Raw genomic sequence first — 17,663 nt, 5'->3', positions numbered from 1 at the left:
CCATCTCCTTCCTCCTAGGTGGTCACCATAAGGCAAAAAAGCTTTAATCAATGACAGAACCTCGGGGTTCTGCTTCCCAGACTGTGAGGGAGCGGAGAGATGAGCAACTGACAAATGGGCACTTTGACAACTGGCTACAGCCTTGCTAGAAGCACAGGGCATTATCACACCCAGTGTTGTGATGAACTGGTAACTGAAGAAAGGATGAGCCTCCGGCTGATGACTCTCCCGGCAAACTCAATCCCCTTGCCTCACAAGGGGATCAGAAATATTCTTTGTTCCTCTCCACTTTGGATTCTTTTCACTGGCTAAATATAAGAGGCAAAATCCAATGGTATAGAGAGGTTCTGAGCCATGAGGGGAGGCAGGCTCTTCGTCAGGTCCTCTGTATGAGATTACAGTATAAAGAGTGGGGCAAAATAGGTTTACAGTTGTGAGTACAGGAAGTACAGCATTTCTTTTTGTGTTATTATTATTTATTTATTACTAGAGGTCCAGTGCACAGAATTCATGAAAGGGGCAGGGTACCTGCCTTCAAAGCAGCTGCCTCTGACTTTGCCCCTGCTCACTGCAATGGCTGGGGAACTCTGCCACCTCTGCCTCCTCTGCCATGTCCCACACCCAATGCGGCTTCATCCAGAAGGTGGTCCGGAAGGATGCCCAGAAAGACATCCAGTCTACTTAGCATATTACGCTTTTATTATTATAGATTGTATTAACTTCCACACAAATTACTGAAAACCTACTTTTGCCCCACCCTGTATAGCAAGAAATTGGTAGAGTCAGGATTTTAAAACACATCTTCTTAAGTCTGAGGCCGTTACTCTTTTCTTTCAATAGAACTGTTACAAATTTGAAAAGTACAGAGATATGGTGGGGTAGAGAAATGTATTGGACTAAAACTCAGTAATAAAAAGAGTGAATACTGTTGTGTTAGTCTTCTCAGGCTGCCATAACAAAATATTACAGAATGGGTGGCTTACACAAGAGAAATTTATTTTCTCAGTTCTGGGGGCTAGGTGTCTGAGATCAAAGTGCTGGCAGATTCAGTTTCTTCTGAGAGCTCTTCCTGACTTGTATCGATAGCAGGTGTGTTCTCATTGTGTCCTATATGGCCTTTATTCTGAGTCAGCATGGAGAAAGAGAGATATCTCTGGTGTCTCTTCCTTATAAGGGCACCAGTTCTATAGGATTAGGGACCCACTTTTTTTTTTTAACCTCCATAGAGGCCCTGTCTTCTAATATAATCACATGGCCAAGAGTTAGACCTTTAACATATGAATTTTGGGGGGACATAATTCAGTTAATATCAAATAGAAGTATACTATTGAATTTATATTATAAGTTATCTTCAGAGACTTGAGGTAAAACTTTTACAATTTAGAGGATATTTATGTAGAATACATCATTTTCTCAACTAGGCCAAATGAATTTTCAAAGATAATTATTTAAAATGTTATGGCAGTGAATGACAGATGCTCAAAGTGAAGGAGAAATTAGAGTTTACTGTAAGTACTAGCCTTTCTTTCATTTTGCAGGCCCAACAGCTTACTGATCTGGAACAAAAATTAGCTGTGGCCAGAAATGCACTGGAGAAAGCAGCTCTTGACCGGGTATGTGTATATCCATGAACCATCACGACTTTGGTTTTAGTAGGCAAAGCCAGGGAATGTTCATTGCTTCCCTTGATTTATTAATGCAATTTCAGGTGCTGTTCATGTAAGATGGTTATAGAATTTACAAATGCTGGATATTCCCATTGGAACTCAATTTTTTCCTTGTTTTTGTTGCTACCGTAAATTGACTCAAGTTTCAGGCTCTGTGAGTTCCTGGCTTTATTTTCCTCCTCACTGGTATATTTGTTCCATAACACCATAAATAAGCATGCTTTCAAGCACCAATAGAGATGACATGTATTAACTCTGAATTAGTGAAGCTATAAAGCCAATGAAGTAGTTATGTTGATGTTTTTCATTCCAGAAATCTTAAATCAGAGTTCTGGAGGTCTTTACATAAACTGACTTAACCATGAAGTCAGTTTATATACAGACAATGAAAGGGTGGGTGACAGTCCATCTTTATAACAGCTTTATCTACATATATATAATAGTCTAAGTAACCAAATGACCAGTAGATCAGTTGCTATGATGCACACTGACCACCAAGGAACAGATGCTTAACACACAGGATCGGGCTGGGCCCCTTCCTGTCTGGATCAGGCCTGTGGAGATCAGGCTTGTGGGGATGGGGCTGAATCTGGCTAACCAACATCCCCCAAGGATCCCGGATTGCAAGAGTGCAGAGGCTAGGCCGAGGGACTCTCTGAGCTCCCCACCCCCACCCCACCATGCATGGATTCATTGAAATATATTTTTCATACCATAAAAAAAACACTTTTGAAGTTCACAGTTGTGCTACCATCACCACTATTTACAAAATATTTTGTTTATCTCTTTTTATGTCATCCATTTATTTTATATAAATCTCTCATTGTGTTTCAATTCTGTATGCTCAGGATAAACCACAACCCCCATTCCATGTCTACCTTTGCCTTTCAATAGTCTTCATGTGAGTCAAGCATGAAGGAATTGCTCATGTAATTCAGAATTTTTTTTCCTGTTGTTAATAGTTATATTTTTGGGTAAAATTTCATTCTCTTTTCTCATTTTAAATTAACTTTACAAGACTTGGAAAAGTAAATATGTCTTTTTCCTTTATATATTATATATATTAACATGTATTATATAGTATATATACATTAGACACATTGTTTATAAATGGTTTATATATGTTAAGTATTAAGATAGATGCAATGCATCTGTTTGTGTATATTAAATTTTTCATATATAATACATTTTATTAAATAATACAAATATTAATTATATATAACAGATATATTGTATAATTAAAATGATGCCTTTTAACATTTAATTCAGATTGGTATTTACCTAATATTTCTTATGTTTGTTTCCGCAGTTCTCTTTATACCCCTCCAATTTATAAAATAAGTTTTGTTTGTTTGTTTTTAGGAAGTATTCTATCTGCAGTAAAGAGCTTTCCGTTTTTGTGATTGCAGCTTAGCAACAATTTTATTTAGAAAATAAGCAAGTAAGGTGATTGCACTCATAGATTAATTTTGCAATTATATGCTGCATATGTTTAGCAATTTTGTAAAGAAAGAAGATTATCTCCTAATCACCAATTTGAACCATGAGTGTTTTGATACAGAATAGAGGATGTGGAACAATTGAGTCTCACTTTAAAAATCTTCTAATATAACCTTCTTGTTATGCAGGAGCTATAAAGAGTCAGGCTAAAATTTTACCTCCCAGACCCTTGGGTCTCACATAGGCATTTTCTTCTCTTACTTATAACCAAAACTTCAAAACTAACACAACTAACTTTTTAAACCAGATATCTAGAAAATGTCATAATATGGAATTTGTAAGGACATTTGTTGAATTCTAATGATTTTTTTCTTCTTATGGTTTAGATATTTCAGAAAAATGTGACTTTTGAATGAACAACTAAATATTTTAACAATTTCATTCGTTATTGTCATATTTTATATTAGGTTATCCAAAAATTAATAGAATATTTAATAGTATTAGGAAAGCCTACCTGCTATTTTGTACACTAGATCAGATATAATTCATCTTACCAAGATTGCAGATTTATGAGAATTTTTTTAACTTATGAAAAAATAAGCTTATAACAATTTATGCTAATATTTGACCATATCCAACTCGTGCTACATAATATTACTTTTTAAAAAGAGAAATGACTATAGTATTGCTAGAATCATAAAATCAAAGGAATGTATAATCCTCAAGTTCAACTACACAATCTTTTTTTTTAAATTATTTCACGTCAAAACCAGTTTGGCTCAGTGGATTGAGCCTCGGCCTGTGGACTGAAAGGTCCCTGGTTTGATTCCAGTCAAGGGCATGTACCTTGGTTGCAGGCACATCCCCAGTAGGGGGTGTGCAGGAGGCAGCTGTTCGATGTTTCTCTCTCATTGATGTTTCTAACTATCTAGCCCTCTCTCTTCCTCTCTGTAAAAAATCAATTAAAAAATATTTCTCTATTATCCCTGCCATGAACTCTGCAATGTGCCTTAAGTCTGAAAAACACATTGAATCCCCATAGTTCTGTGCAGCTCAGCTTTCTCTAAGATTTTAACAATTCTGACTGTCACTATCAGAATGATTGTTATTATGTTAAATCTCTTCCCTCATTTGATTTCAGATAATTCATTTAGCCAGTCAATGCTAAATATGTTTTAAATGCCTCTTGTGTGACTACCATGTCCTAGGTGATATGGAAAACAGAAAGCATTTATGATACATGATCCGGAGTTCCAAGTCTCTCACTATTTTGCTGGGCATGAGCAATTAGAAAATAATTGTCTGCAGAGCCACAGGTTATAAAGGCACCAAGAATGGGAATGAATATGTATATTTTAAGTACATGTGGGTTGGATGGGCTAGTGTGGCTATATAATACTTCATGAGAAAATCATAATTTGGTCTGAGTTACAGAGCTTGGAGTTAATGCAGAGTTTTCTCCTCCCTCCTCTTACTCATTCTATGCTTTTCTCCTCCCATTTCTAACTCCCCACACCCTACCAGAACTATATGCCTGTGCCACACCATGTCACACTCCTGATTCAGGATGAGAGACTATATATCGCAGTGTTTAAGTAAAGGTCTCCAGTGTCCATTTATGAGCAATTCATAATTTTTCCATTGAATGACTACGTTTGAATACCCCAAACTCTTTTTGTTGTTGTTGTTGTTGTTATTGTTAATCCTCACCTGAGGATATTTTTCCATTGTTTTTTAGAGAGAGTGGGAGAGGCAAAGAGAGAAACATCCATGTGAGAGAAGCACATTGATTGGTTGCCTCCTGCACACCCTGACCAGGACCAGGGATTGAGCCTGCAACTGAGGCATGCGCCTTTCACCAGAATCAATGCCTGGACCCTTCATTCCGCAGGTCAGCTTTCTATCCACTGACTGAGCCAAATTGGCGAGGCATCCCCAAGCTATTTTTGCTTCACTGTAACATGAAATAATAATGAAACTTACTTTATAAGGGTGATGAGAAAATTATATGTCTCAAAAAAGCAACATACTGAGAAGAATTCTTAGCACCTGGAAAAGACTCGGTAAGCATGTTAATTATTATTATTAGTGAATGAGATCACAGGGACTACCTCTCTGTGATAGCAGTTTCTCTCTTTAACCTTCAGCATCTGGTCACAACTTCTGCTATAGTGAACTATAAAAGCATTTCACATTATTGGAGGTTAATTTCAACAAATTTAATGTAAGATATATGTGAGGCTCATAAACTGTAGTTATAAAGTCAGGTAGAAGTGGTAGTTAACTTCAAAATGAATAAAAACTTCAGTTTAATGACATTGCTCTTCCCCTCTCTCCATCATCTTTATATCTTTACCTGAGGCTTTTTTTATTCTCTTCAAGTGTCTGGCTTCTAAGAATATTATATCTGGTCTTCAAATAACCTTCACTTCCTTATAAATATTATGAAAACAACATTTCACACTTCAACTTGGTTCTCATCACATATTTAATGAAAGAAGTCTCAGTTTACTATCAACATAAACAATAATAACCTCAAAATCCAAGAACCAACCTTGGTTTCTCAAACAATAAATTATTTATTTGGCAATATCTTATCGTATGAATTACATTTAGCCTCAGCTACTAAGGATGTAAAAACAACTTTATGGTTTGGAAACCTCTCTCTCAAACTTTCATACGGAAAGAAAAGGTCCTATTACATGTAATCATCACAAAATTTCTCTTAGGAAGGCATGTTTAATCATATCTATATTACAGATGACACAATTTAGGTGACTTACATACACTTCTGGGACTAACTAGGAAGAAACCAAGAAATATTTTTGCCACAGTATTTCTGGCACATAACAGGAGCATGATAGGTACTTAATGATTGAATAGATAAATGAAGATTTAACTTCATAAATTAATTTAAAAAAAACACTATATATCCTACATATAAAGACCTGGAGAGACCTCAAGCAGAGAGTCTAAAATTTGTATTAAAGGACCTTTCTGAATTCACAGCAGAAATAACATTAAGGAAAAGCCTTTGGATACACAGCCCCTCATGGTCTTTCCAAATCGGTCTCCCCTCTTTCTGGTTCTGGGGTGCATCACCTACGAACCACAGCAGCCAAGTCACTGCAGATCAACAGCTCCTGTGTTGAGTGTTGAGCATCTGCCCCCTGGAGGTCAGTGCACATCATATGTACTGACCGGTCAGACACTTAGCCTTTTATAGATACAGATTTTCTCATGCAAAATGACACCCTCTTATATCCTCTGGAAGGTTTTCTTTATTTATTCATGTAACATATATTTAAGTTAGAAGCTGGTGATGCTGCTGAAAAGGCATTGACACTCAAAGAAATGACATTCTAATAGAAGTAGGTAAATAATAAACACATAAACAATAAGATAATTTGCAGTGGTAACAAGGGCTAAATAGGCCATAATTTAAGAACAGTGATAGAGATTCTAAAGGAGTGTTCCTTGAAAGGGTGATAAGGGACTGTATTTCAAAGCAGATAATATATTGTATAAACCAAGATATGAATTTTAATTGGAATTTCCTGCATACCTATTTGAAAAAAAGGGTTCTGCAAGCGGAGGCAACAGCAAATATAAAGGCTCTAAGATGCAAATGAGCTTGGAATGTTTGATGAGCTATACATAAAGGACATTGTTATAAGCAGGTCCTTATGAAGGAGTTTGCATTTTACTAGAGTGTGGAAAAAATGGTTTGGTATGGGAATAGGCAGGGAAAAAACAAGACTGACCTTCAGAGGGAACAGACTGTAAGATCTAGGACAAGGTATACACACATTACATGGTTTGCATCATATTTCCTAGGTGACATCTTGTTTCAGTAAACTTCAAAGTGAACAGTAGCTTGTAGTTTCAAAACTTACTATGGCTGGCACCAGGAATGAAAATGTAATCATGTGATATAAAATGGGTCCTGATGATGGAACTGGGTCAAGCCAAACCTGAGGTGTGTCCGTGGTAACAGGCTCTATTAACTAGATTAAGTGGAAAACTAGGTTTTGTTTTGCGTGTGTTTTTCAGAAGATAACCAGATTAGGGCAGGGTTGCTCACAGTGATCTGCTGTCTTTGGCAGAAAAAAAAAAAAATCTATAATGTACTCAAGCATTGGAGCCAGAATCTAAGGTAGGGGTCAAAGTTACAGGCTTAGAGTTAAAAAATGAGATAAAATATAAATCTAAGAGATTAAGAAGAGGTTGAAACATAAAAGATATCTTACTACTGTGGCTATGGAAGTTGAGGAGTTAGAGTTTACATCCGTGTGATGATGTTTCTATTATCTGTGATGATCATGGCAATTTCAGGAGAGCTATGGAAACAAACAAGATGATTGCATCAAAGTTTGGACAATTAAAAATGGGCATATAAGACCCTTCCCCAGAAAATTTGTCTTGCCTAAACAATGTTTATTGAAAATTGATGTTTAAAAATATTAACTTAATATTATTTGTTGTTTATTTTCAGTATCTAATTTCAGCCACCACTCTGGATTTTTTCTATTATGAAAACACTAGGGGCCCAGTGCACAAAATTTGTGCACTTGGGGTGGGGGAGTGCCTCAGCCAGGCCTGCACCCTCTCCCAGTCTGGAAGCCCTCAGAGGATGTCCTATTGGTGTGGGTCTAAGCTGGCAGTTGGACATCCTTAGTGCTGCTGTGGAGGTGGGAGAGGCTCCTGCCACCAGTGCTGTGCTCCCCAGCTGAGAACCCGGCTCAGGGCTTTCTTCCCACTAGGGGAAAGCTCCTGTGTTGAGCCCCCTTGTGGTCAGTGTGTGTCATAGAGCCATTCGATCATTAGCCTTTTATTATATTGGATATACCTTAAGCCTGTTACAAATCCAAAGCTGAGATGTAGAATGGCTTTAGAGGAGCCAAGATGTGAGCACAGTGAATATAGTAACCGCCGTTACTTTCTGCATCATTTAAACATTAAATCTCTACATTTCAAAGTCACATTAGCTTTGAGTCCTAGCCAAGGTTTGCCTGACCCTGTCACATTAGCACTGTTTCTATGGTCCCACTAAAAGATGCAACACAGAGAACATAGTTAAATGGTTCAGTGTCACCTGGGATATCTCACTCCTGACACAACACCCAATACATTGATCTCCTATTCTGTAGTGAGAGAAGGGAAGGGTCAGCCTGGATTATAACAAATAATAGGAGAAGAAAGCTGAACTATTACATTTATTTTTATTGATATAATTTGTTAATTTGCTTTCCTAACATACAAAAAGAATGTTTTCACCTAAGTTTTTAAGTCATTTATTAAAAAAACACACACACACACTCACACACAAAAAACTTTTTGTTGAGTCCCTTTAATATGTCCAGGATTGTGTTATGATGTGCAACAACAGTTCTGAACAAAATAGACAACTTCTATATGTGTGTTTATACATATAAATTAAAAATGAGAAATTAGAGATCAATTATATGAAGGAAACAACGGGATCAATTATAGAAATCAATGGGATGAGGGAAGGGCAACAATCTAGAAACTCAGACTAGCACTTAAAAGGGGCCACTTTGAGTATAAGGTCATCATTCAGCTTAGCCCCCACCTGTCCACTTAACAATGCTTCTCCATCCTAGTTCTTATCAGATTCTCATTTTGTCTTAGACAAATTCATAGGGAAAGAGTAATGAGAAGAAAATGCATGTCTGTTCTATGTCTTATTTCTTTCCCGTTGTTGCTCTTATTGCTTCTTTTTCAAAATCTCTTGCTGTGACCAAAGAGAGAGATTTCTTAAACTGCCATTCCAGCAATTGGCACTCACTACTTAAAGATAAATATTATCATATATCACATATGAGTAGAAAGCACAGAGGTAGGCATTGGGAAGGATCTAAATCATAGCCACTGTTTTTAAGAAATTGTTCACGAAGGCTTTATGGGAGACAAGAAATAGGGGAGGGTGCTCTGTGAAAGTGTTTCTGGCATAGTATATGAAAGGCAATAGTTTTGTTGGGCATAAACGGCTTTGACAGGCAGAGAAAACAAACTGTGCTGCTTCACTGATCTATGAAGGCACTGAAAGGCTAATCTCCATGTGTGCCAGCTTGTCCTGGAGTCTCAGCCTCAGTTCCTAATCTCTCTCTTCACCTCTCTTGGCCTGAAGGCCATATCTCATGTCTTGAAATTGATGTTTCTGTGACATTGTCTTATTAGGGTCTGTATCCACACCCCAAAGTACCCTTCAGTTACCAAAAGATTTCCCAACAGTTGGATGTCTCTCATCATTTTGGCACCTGAGGATCTCCGTTGCTTGTACTCAGCTTTATATTATTTTTTTAAAACTTATATGTATGTAAAAATATTTTCAGAAGTGGGTCCTGAGGATTCAATGTGAAGTAGAGATGATGGCCTCTGTAAGTTCAGTCTGCCTGGTGATATAAACCGAAAATAAACCAGCCTGAACACTTTGAAATTTCGTTTCTTCACAGTAAAATCATAATTCATAGTGCCAGTTTCACAGATGTTTGAAAGCATAAAATTATTTTTTGCATGTGAAAGTTGAAAGTGCTTTGAGGATTGTGATATCCTATGCTAATATCAGAAAGTATTAATATTATTTACCGTCAAAGAAAATTAACTTCTACTTCTGGACAAGGCCCAAGGGAAATAAAGATCTTATTGGAAACAAATTCATTTTTCCCAACACGTGAGGAAATTGAGTTGCTAATACAGGCTAATCTGAGAAACACAGAGGCCTATATTGCCAGGGGAAGGATTTGTAATAAAGGTGGCTGGTCCTACTAGAAAGAAAGCAGGTTTATAAGAGCATTTTCTACTTCAGAATGCCCCAGAGTGTATTTTATTCAACAAACATATTCAGCAAACTACCATGATTGAAATCATGCCAGTTCAAAGGAAAAAAAAAAAAAAAAAAAAAAAAGAAGAAGATATGTCTCTGAATTTCAGTGCTCAAAATATATCATAAAACACACTCACTCCTAAAAACAAACAGACTCAGTATGTATAAAACAGGGTATCATGTACTTCTGGTTATCATGTAAAATTTGTGATCTCTCTCTCTCTCTCTCTCTCTCTCTCTCTCTCTCTCTCTCTCTCTCTCTTTTTTAGGAGTCACAACTGAAAGCACTGAAACAGACTGTACAACTCTGCCTGTCATCTGTTTTTCGTGACCAACCACCCCCTTTGAGTCTAATCAGGTCAGATCCAACTCAGATGTCAATTCCACCCAGTCCCATCGATGTAAAGATTCTAGATGCAAAGACAAAAAGCAAGGTACACTTTATTTGTGCTTTGGAATGTAAAACCAATGAACTTGTATGCATATCTGCATAAATCATGGCACAGACAATGGGGTAATGAGTGCCTGGAGGGTGAGGGGAGGCTGGAAGAGATTAACTGAAGAGGGGAGAGAAGGACCATGGATAAGACATGGTAAATGATAATAATCAAACTCAGCTTCTTTCTGGCCTGCTACATTACAGGCTGGACTCACCTAGTTTTTTGGTTTCTCCATTTTCTGCAGGTAAATCTTCTTTAATATCTTGGTTAGCCAGCTGGCTTCTTTTTTTTTTTTTTCCAATGAGATTCAATAAATTAAAAATAAATTTAAAAGAAGGCTAGTAAATTTATATATTTTCAAGCAAATCTAAATTTGCAAGTGATAAAATGCATTTTGAGATTAACGCTACCTAGAACCTTTCATTTTTTCCACTGCTTATTCTCTGTGGATAAATTCGCCATGGCATGTGAATCCTTTGGGAAGCATTCCTGACAGAGTTAAGTCGTATGTTGGAGAACCCTCCCCACCACCTGTGCTTTCTTGCTGTAAAAGAATATGGGTAGCAAACAGAGAGGTTCTCTGGATGTTTATGTAAAGACACAAGAGGCAGCATTTCTGAACTTGTTGCTATAAAGTTGACCAATTGTAAAACCCACACATACCTTATTTTCATAGATTAGGAATTCAATTTGCTACGAACGTTGTTATTAGGATCCTTCCGTGAATGCCAATCTGCTTTGCTGAGCACTTAAGAAATCCTGATTGATATTTTCCCATAGCCCTTACTTAGGAAAAGAAAATATCCTCCTATTCCCTATATCCCCATAAGTCCCTGGCCTGAATATGATAGCTTCATCGGATGGAAGTAAACTCCTTCTTTCCAACCTCCCCATGCAATTGCCCATCCATGCCTAAACTTGCCACACCCATCAGACATTGTATACATTATCCTTCCTTCCTCCCCCCATATAGAGCCCATTCTTTAGAACAGGGAAGGCTGAAACATGAGTCCTCACTTCCACCGCATCCTTCCTGATGATGCTGCTAAAGCCCCGGCAATGACCCAGGAAGGTACCAGATTGCATTACGCCACTACTGAAACAGCCAGAAGCATAACCTTGGTCTCCTTAAGCTTGTTTTTGAGCCACATAAAAAGTGGACCTCCTCTAGCTTCTCTATATGCTTAATATTTTATTAGCACAAAATAGATTAAATGTTTTAATTTTCAACTTTAAAATGTTGAGAAAATACATTTAATAAGACCATGCCTGATTTCCTAGTTTGTTTATTTTCTTTTCAGTTTTAGGTATTGTATTTGTTAATGCTTTGATATTAAACTAATATTTTAAACATGTATAGGTAGTGTGACTTCTTTGTCATATTTATATGCTCATACAGATATGGTCACCTACTATAACCATTTATAACACTAACTACTCTAAAATTATATTAGTTCTTTTTATTAGGAAACTGATGCTTATTTGTCATAGGCAGTTTTAGTGCAAATAGCAATGATATCAATACTAGTTGACATTTATTGAGTTGTCCTACACTCATATGAAATTAAATGCTCCTCATAAAACTCTAAGAAGGGAGAAATAGCTTCATTTTAAAAAAATAAAAATAATATTTTTTTGGAATAATTTTAAAATAAAAAAGCTATCATTACAAACTTTGTAGCTTAAAATTGGGATTATCCTCCCTACTTTGTAGCATTTTTCTCATAATTACTCTACTGCTGCCCTCTAAGCCAAAAGGCCAACAAATGACCTTTATTCCTAAATATATATTCTGGCAGTGTTTCCATCACCTTGAATGTTCTCTCCTCACTTTTGCCTTAATCATCCAGAGGCCCATTTTAAAAATTACCCTTTCCATCAAGCCTTTTCTCATTACCACAAATGGATTTGACATTTGGACTTTCAAAATATTTACAATTCTGTTTGTGCCTTTTAATTAATCTACTTTATCTTATAACTATTTATGTGAATAACCATCAGATTATGTAATTCTATGAAGACAAAAATTACACCTTCCTCAACTTCCTTTGTATTTATCAAAGGCATGTGACACAGAGAACTGGCTTATTTGAAGACATTTTGTTTCCCTGGTTAATTGTTTTCTTTTTCCTAGGGAAGGCTCAGGGTGGAGATCAGAAGATAGAGGTATTAAATAAGAATAAGAGAGAAAGAGGGAGTAAGAGAGGATGCCTTCTGTACCTCATACAACTGAATTAAACTTCTTTAAGTGAAAGGAAAGAGGAATTATATTTGCTATTTTTATTTATTACTAGAGGCTGGGTGCACAAAATTTGTGAGTGGGTACAGTGCTTAGGCCTGGCTTAAGATCAGGAACATCTTCCCCAGCTGCCAGTCCCACCCCTGCCGCTGTCACCCACCCCCAATTCTCCCTTCGCCATCTGGTGATTGGTGCCTGACAGCCAGGAGAAGTGACTGAGGAATCAGCTGTTTCCACCTGTTAGCCAGCCCCGCCCCCACTGTGGGTGCCCATCAGGTGATCATAGCCTACTGGCCAGGGAAAAGGACCAAGAGGTGGTCAGTAGCCTCATAGTGACTGGTCCAGCAGTCGTTCTGGTCATTCTGCCATTAAGGTCAATTTGCATATTACCCTTTTGTTATATAGGATTATACATAAAGCCCAGCATTTGGGTGAATTACAATAATATAGGACCTGTTTTCCTTTGTTTCTCTAATATACTAGCTTCAGTAATTGTTTTACATTTAATATTCTACTAGTTTTATTAAGTATCTTTGATGTTTATATTTAGAAAATTGTTATTTTTGTAAGAGTGCCACTGGGCTTAGGAATAAAACTGCCTGTGGAAAAACAGGCCAGTGCTGTGTATAGTGTAGCACAAAGAAAACTTAAATGGGTTTGAGTACTCTGACTAGAACATATCCTAGTCTTTGTCTTCCTAGGTCCCTAATAGTTTGAATCCTCGTTTCCAGATCCCCTGTGATCCATTGAGATCAAAGATTCAGAATCAAGCAATTTAGCACTCAAGTTTTTGTCTGTCTTCCAATAGCACCCTCATAGATTAATGGGAAAAGCAGTATATTCTAATCAGCTATAACCAAGAAACATTAATCTGAGTAGATAATCTTACACAAGGCAATAAGAATATTTATATTTATTAGTTATGGTATAACCCTTCTCTGGCCAGAAGTTGTGAAATGGCCTTTTCATTTTACTTTACTTTTTAATTTAGTGTTCATAAAAAGATGTATTATAGAATAATATTTTGGATATCCAGAATTAAAAACAGCAATTAATTAGTAAAGCTTGGCAGTCAACATAGTCCTCTATGCAAATTACAGTGGCTATTACAAAACATTTTCTTTCTTCCTGATAAAATAAGGTATGTACTTACTATTTCTGAGATATAAAGGAAGTTAAAGTGAAAAGAAAGTACACAATTTTATTTATTTATTTATGAGCTAGGATCCTTAAAATAATCCCATTGCACATTATTAATACAAAATAGACATTATTTTATTTCATTTTTAAGCTAAGAAGTTATAAAGTCCAAATTTTAAAGTTTCTAATATATCATATTATTATATAATATGCAAATTAACCATCATTCCACTATACCCACAAGCAATGCCCACCAGCCAATCAGGAGCAAGTATACTGATTAACCCAATAAAGATGGCTGCAGCCATGCTGAGAGCAGGAGGCTTGGTTTACCTGGCAATGGAGGAAGTCAAGCTTTCTGCACACTGCTATGCCTAGGCCTCCACTCAAGGTTACGAAGTTTCAATTATAGAAGATAAATAAATTACAGATACCATGGCCTCTGCTTGGGTCTCTGGGGGGCATGCCCAGCCTGCAAACAATCACAGGCCCTTTGCCCAGGCCACCCCATGCCTCAAGGAAACCCCCACCCTGATTTGGGATACCCTTCAGAGCAAACCAGCCAGCCTTCACCCATGCAGCAGGCCTCTATCCTATCTAATAAAAGAGTAATGGGCAAATTGACATCACTCCAACACATAAGATGACTGCTCCCCTGTGGTCAAAGATGGCTGCCTCCGTGTGGACACATGATGGCTGCCACAAGATGGCCAGCAGGGGAGGGCAGTTGGGAGGCACCAAGGCCTGCAGGGGAGGGAAGTTAGGGGTGACCAGACTGGCAGAGGAGGAAAGTTGTGGGCGACCAGACCTGCAAGGAAAGTAGTTGGTGGGGACCCAATCCTGCAGGGGAGGGCAGTTAGGGGTGACCAGGTCTGCAGGAGAGGGCAGTTAGGGGCAAACAGGTTGGCAGAGGAACAGTTAGGAATCAATCAATCAGGCTGGCATGGGAGTGGTTAGGGGGTGATTAGGCTGGCAGGTAGAAGTGGTTAGGGGCAATCAGGAAGGCAGGCAAGTGAGCAGTTGGGAACAAGCAGTCCTGGATTGTGAAAGGGATGTCCGACTGGTGTTTAGGCCCGATCCTATCAGACATTCCTCGAGGGGTCCCAGATTGGAGAGGGTGCAGGATGAGCTGAGGGACACACACCCATGAACAAATTTTGTGCACTGGGCCTCTAGTTATATATAAATTCCCATGCTGTTATTTTTCTTTAAGTGTGCTATTGCCATTGTATTATATTTTACCATGTCATATGAATCTATTTGTTGAACCTATTTCTCTCTGTGTCTCTTTTCATGTTCTCTCTTTCTGAAGCCTGAACAAAGCACTCCTGGAAGCAGTGAGAAATCTCAAGTTGTTATAACAAAGGAAGAAAATTTGAATTCCCCTGAGTGCAATTCTGAAAATGTAAGATTATCTTAAAATAATTTCAATAGTATTCAACATGAAAGCAGGATCATAAGCCTTTTAACAATCCTAGTTCATATCATCATGACATGTTTATTTATATATACTATCTACCATCTAAACATTGTACTTTAACATTTTAAAAATCAGATGTTCTTTGGATATCAGTCAGAAAGTATAACCAGACTCTTAGGAGTATGTGAACTTGAGTTCTCTGATATAAGGAGGATAGCCACACACTCAGCAGGCTATTTATTTCTACGACCATATGACATAGCCTTTTAAAATATTAAAAACCAAAAGAAACAAACAGAATCCCAAGGATGTGATTTTATAATATTTTCCTCATAAAGCAAATAAACCTAGAAATAAAAGGAGATTGCATCAGAGGAAGAGAGATTCTTAGCAATCACATGATAAGAAGAAACATGGAACTTGTATCCTGTGGATTTTTTTTAATTATAAAAAGTGTAATGAAATTTTCTTTCTGGAACTTTGTCATAATTATAGATTTATTATGTCTGGATTTGAGAAACGGAAAATAACAACGATTGTATTGAATAGGTTCCAAGTTAGGCTTCAATCTAGGTAGTAACAAAATGCAAAGTATCTATTAAAACCATTTATGATTGAAAAGAAATCATGCTATAACAAATGAAAATAGTCAAAATAGAAACATAGGTTCACAGGGTCAATCTGTTTTTCTTCTATTGGTTTCCAATGACTTAGAAATATAATTGTTTCAACAATTTGCCTTCCTATCTAATAAAAAGGTAATATGCAAATTAACCATCACTCTGTCACAAAGGTGGTGGTGCCCATACCCACAAGATGATGATGCCCAGTACCCTCAGCCCCATTGGAGTCTCCGGTCCTGTCAGCCCCGCTGGGGGTGGGAGGGGCAGCAAATGAGTGGCATGGCTGGATCCTCTTGAGGGAATAAACCTAGAAGTAAAAGGAGATTGCATCAGAGGAAGAGAGATTCTTAGCAATCACATGATAAGAAGAAACATGAAACTTGTATCCGCTGGATACACAGAGAGTGGACAGCAGGGCATGGCGGCTCCATTCACGTAGCCACAGTGGATGGCAAAGCCCCCAGTGCCCACAGACTGAGAGAGGACAGTGGAGCATGGTAGCTTCGTCATTCTGGTGGCATCGAAGTAGCCAGGCTCTGCAGAGAGCAGAGAATCACAGGAAGTAGGTCTAAATTGCCCATAAGACATCTCCTAATGTCTTATGGATTAAAGAGGGTGCAGGGTGGTCTGAGGGACACCCCCATGCATGAATTTCATGCACTAGGCCTCTAGTTTTAATATATTTAAACATGTAGGATTGCCATACATTTTAGAAGACAATAATGTTAATGAATAGCAGAAATAAAATTCACTATAATTGTCTTTCAAGAAAGAAGAAAACAAACAGTGTGAGCAAATATACAAAGAATAAAATAGCTAGAAAATTGGGTGTAAAAAATGGTGGAATATGTGTCTAAAGAGATAACTTGGGACTTAAGTGTGAGGGACCCTGGATTTCTAAACTAAGGAGTTTGATGTGAATTAGGTATACAGTTAATGTTTCTGTTCAATTAAGTGGTAAAAGCATCATTTAATATTAAGGATATTTTATTTCTTGATATATTTTCTAAAATTATCAAAAAAATTTTGCAATATGTACAAATCAAATCATTACAGTTTATGTTTAAAACTAACACAATTTATATGTCAATTATATCTCAATTTTTAAATAATATTCTTGATCTTCTGTCTGCACTCTTATAGTTAATGCTCAGAATTGATCCTAAAAGGTATCCTGCTCTGAGCCTTTGTGTTAGGAGGAATTCAGTTACCTTATTCCTTCCTCTGTACTGATGAATGTGTACCTTGAGCAAATCATTATTGTAATGTGGTGGCCAAAGCACCTTTAAGAACAAAGATTGTGGCTTCATTAAGATTACCAAGCATATTTCCATTGGAGGCAAGCTTAAAAAGTTCTGTTTATTTTTATTTATTTATTTGCTTTTTAAATATATATTTTTATTGATTTCAGAGAGGAAGGGAGATGGAGGGAGAGATAGAAATGTCAATGATGAGAGAGAATCATTGATTGGCTGCCTCATGCATACCCTACACTGGGGTTAAACCCACAACCAGGGCATGTGCCCTGACCAGGAATTAAACCATAACCCCCTGGTTTATAGGTGTAAGCTGAATCATTGAACCATGCCAGCTGGGCAGTTCTGTGTGTTTAAACACTAAGGTTTCCAATAACTATATTCTGGTCTACTTTTCCTATCAAGAGTAAGGTCTGCTCAGAATAAAAAAAATGTGTTTTGTTTGTTCCACTCCTTCTACTTTTTGTTGTCCTTCCTTATCACTGATAATTCCTGTCCTAGAAATAAGTCCCATAAACCACTATTACCTTGATGTGGGTTCCTTCAAAGAACTGCCTCCACCTGCACTGACACAAAGGATATTGTCTAAAT

The 17,663-nt window shown here is 37.3% G+C and overlaps 1 protein-coding gene across 1 annotated transcript in view; it reads left to right on the top strand.

Annotated features, from left to right (window-relative positions):
- LUZP2 (leucine zipper protein 2) overlaps nt 1-17,663 on the top strand; it is a 278,267-nt gene that overhangs the window by 248,012 nt on the left and 12,592 nt on the right. Inside the window, 3 exon segments of the mRNA XM_045577714.1 lie at nt 1,539-1,613; nt 10,224-10,388; nt 15,086-15,178. Coding sequence (XP_045433670.1) covers nt 1,539-1,613; nt 10,224-10,388; nt 15,086-15,178 — 333 coding nt within the window.

This window comes from Pipistrellus kuhlii, unplaced genomic scaffold, assembly GCF_014108245.1.
Source record: "Pipistrellus kuhlii isolate mPipKuh1 unplaced genomic scaffold, mPipKuh1.p scaffold_m20_p_9, whole genome shotgun sequence".
NCBI lineage: Eukaryota > Metazoa > Chordata > Mammalia > Chiroptera > Vespertilionidae > Pipistrellus > Pipistrellus kuhlii.
The sequence above is the reverse complement of the archived record's forward strand: the minus strand, read 5'-3'. Positions and strand labels throughout refer to the sequence as shown.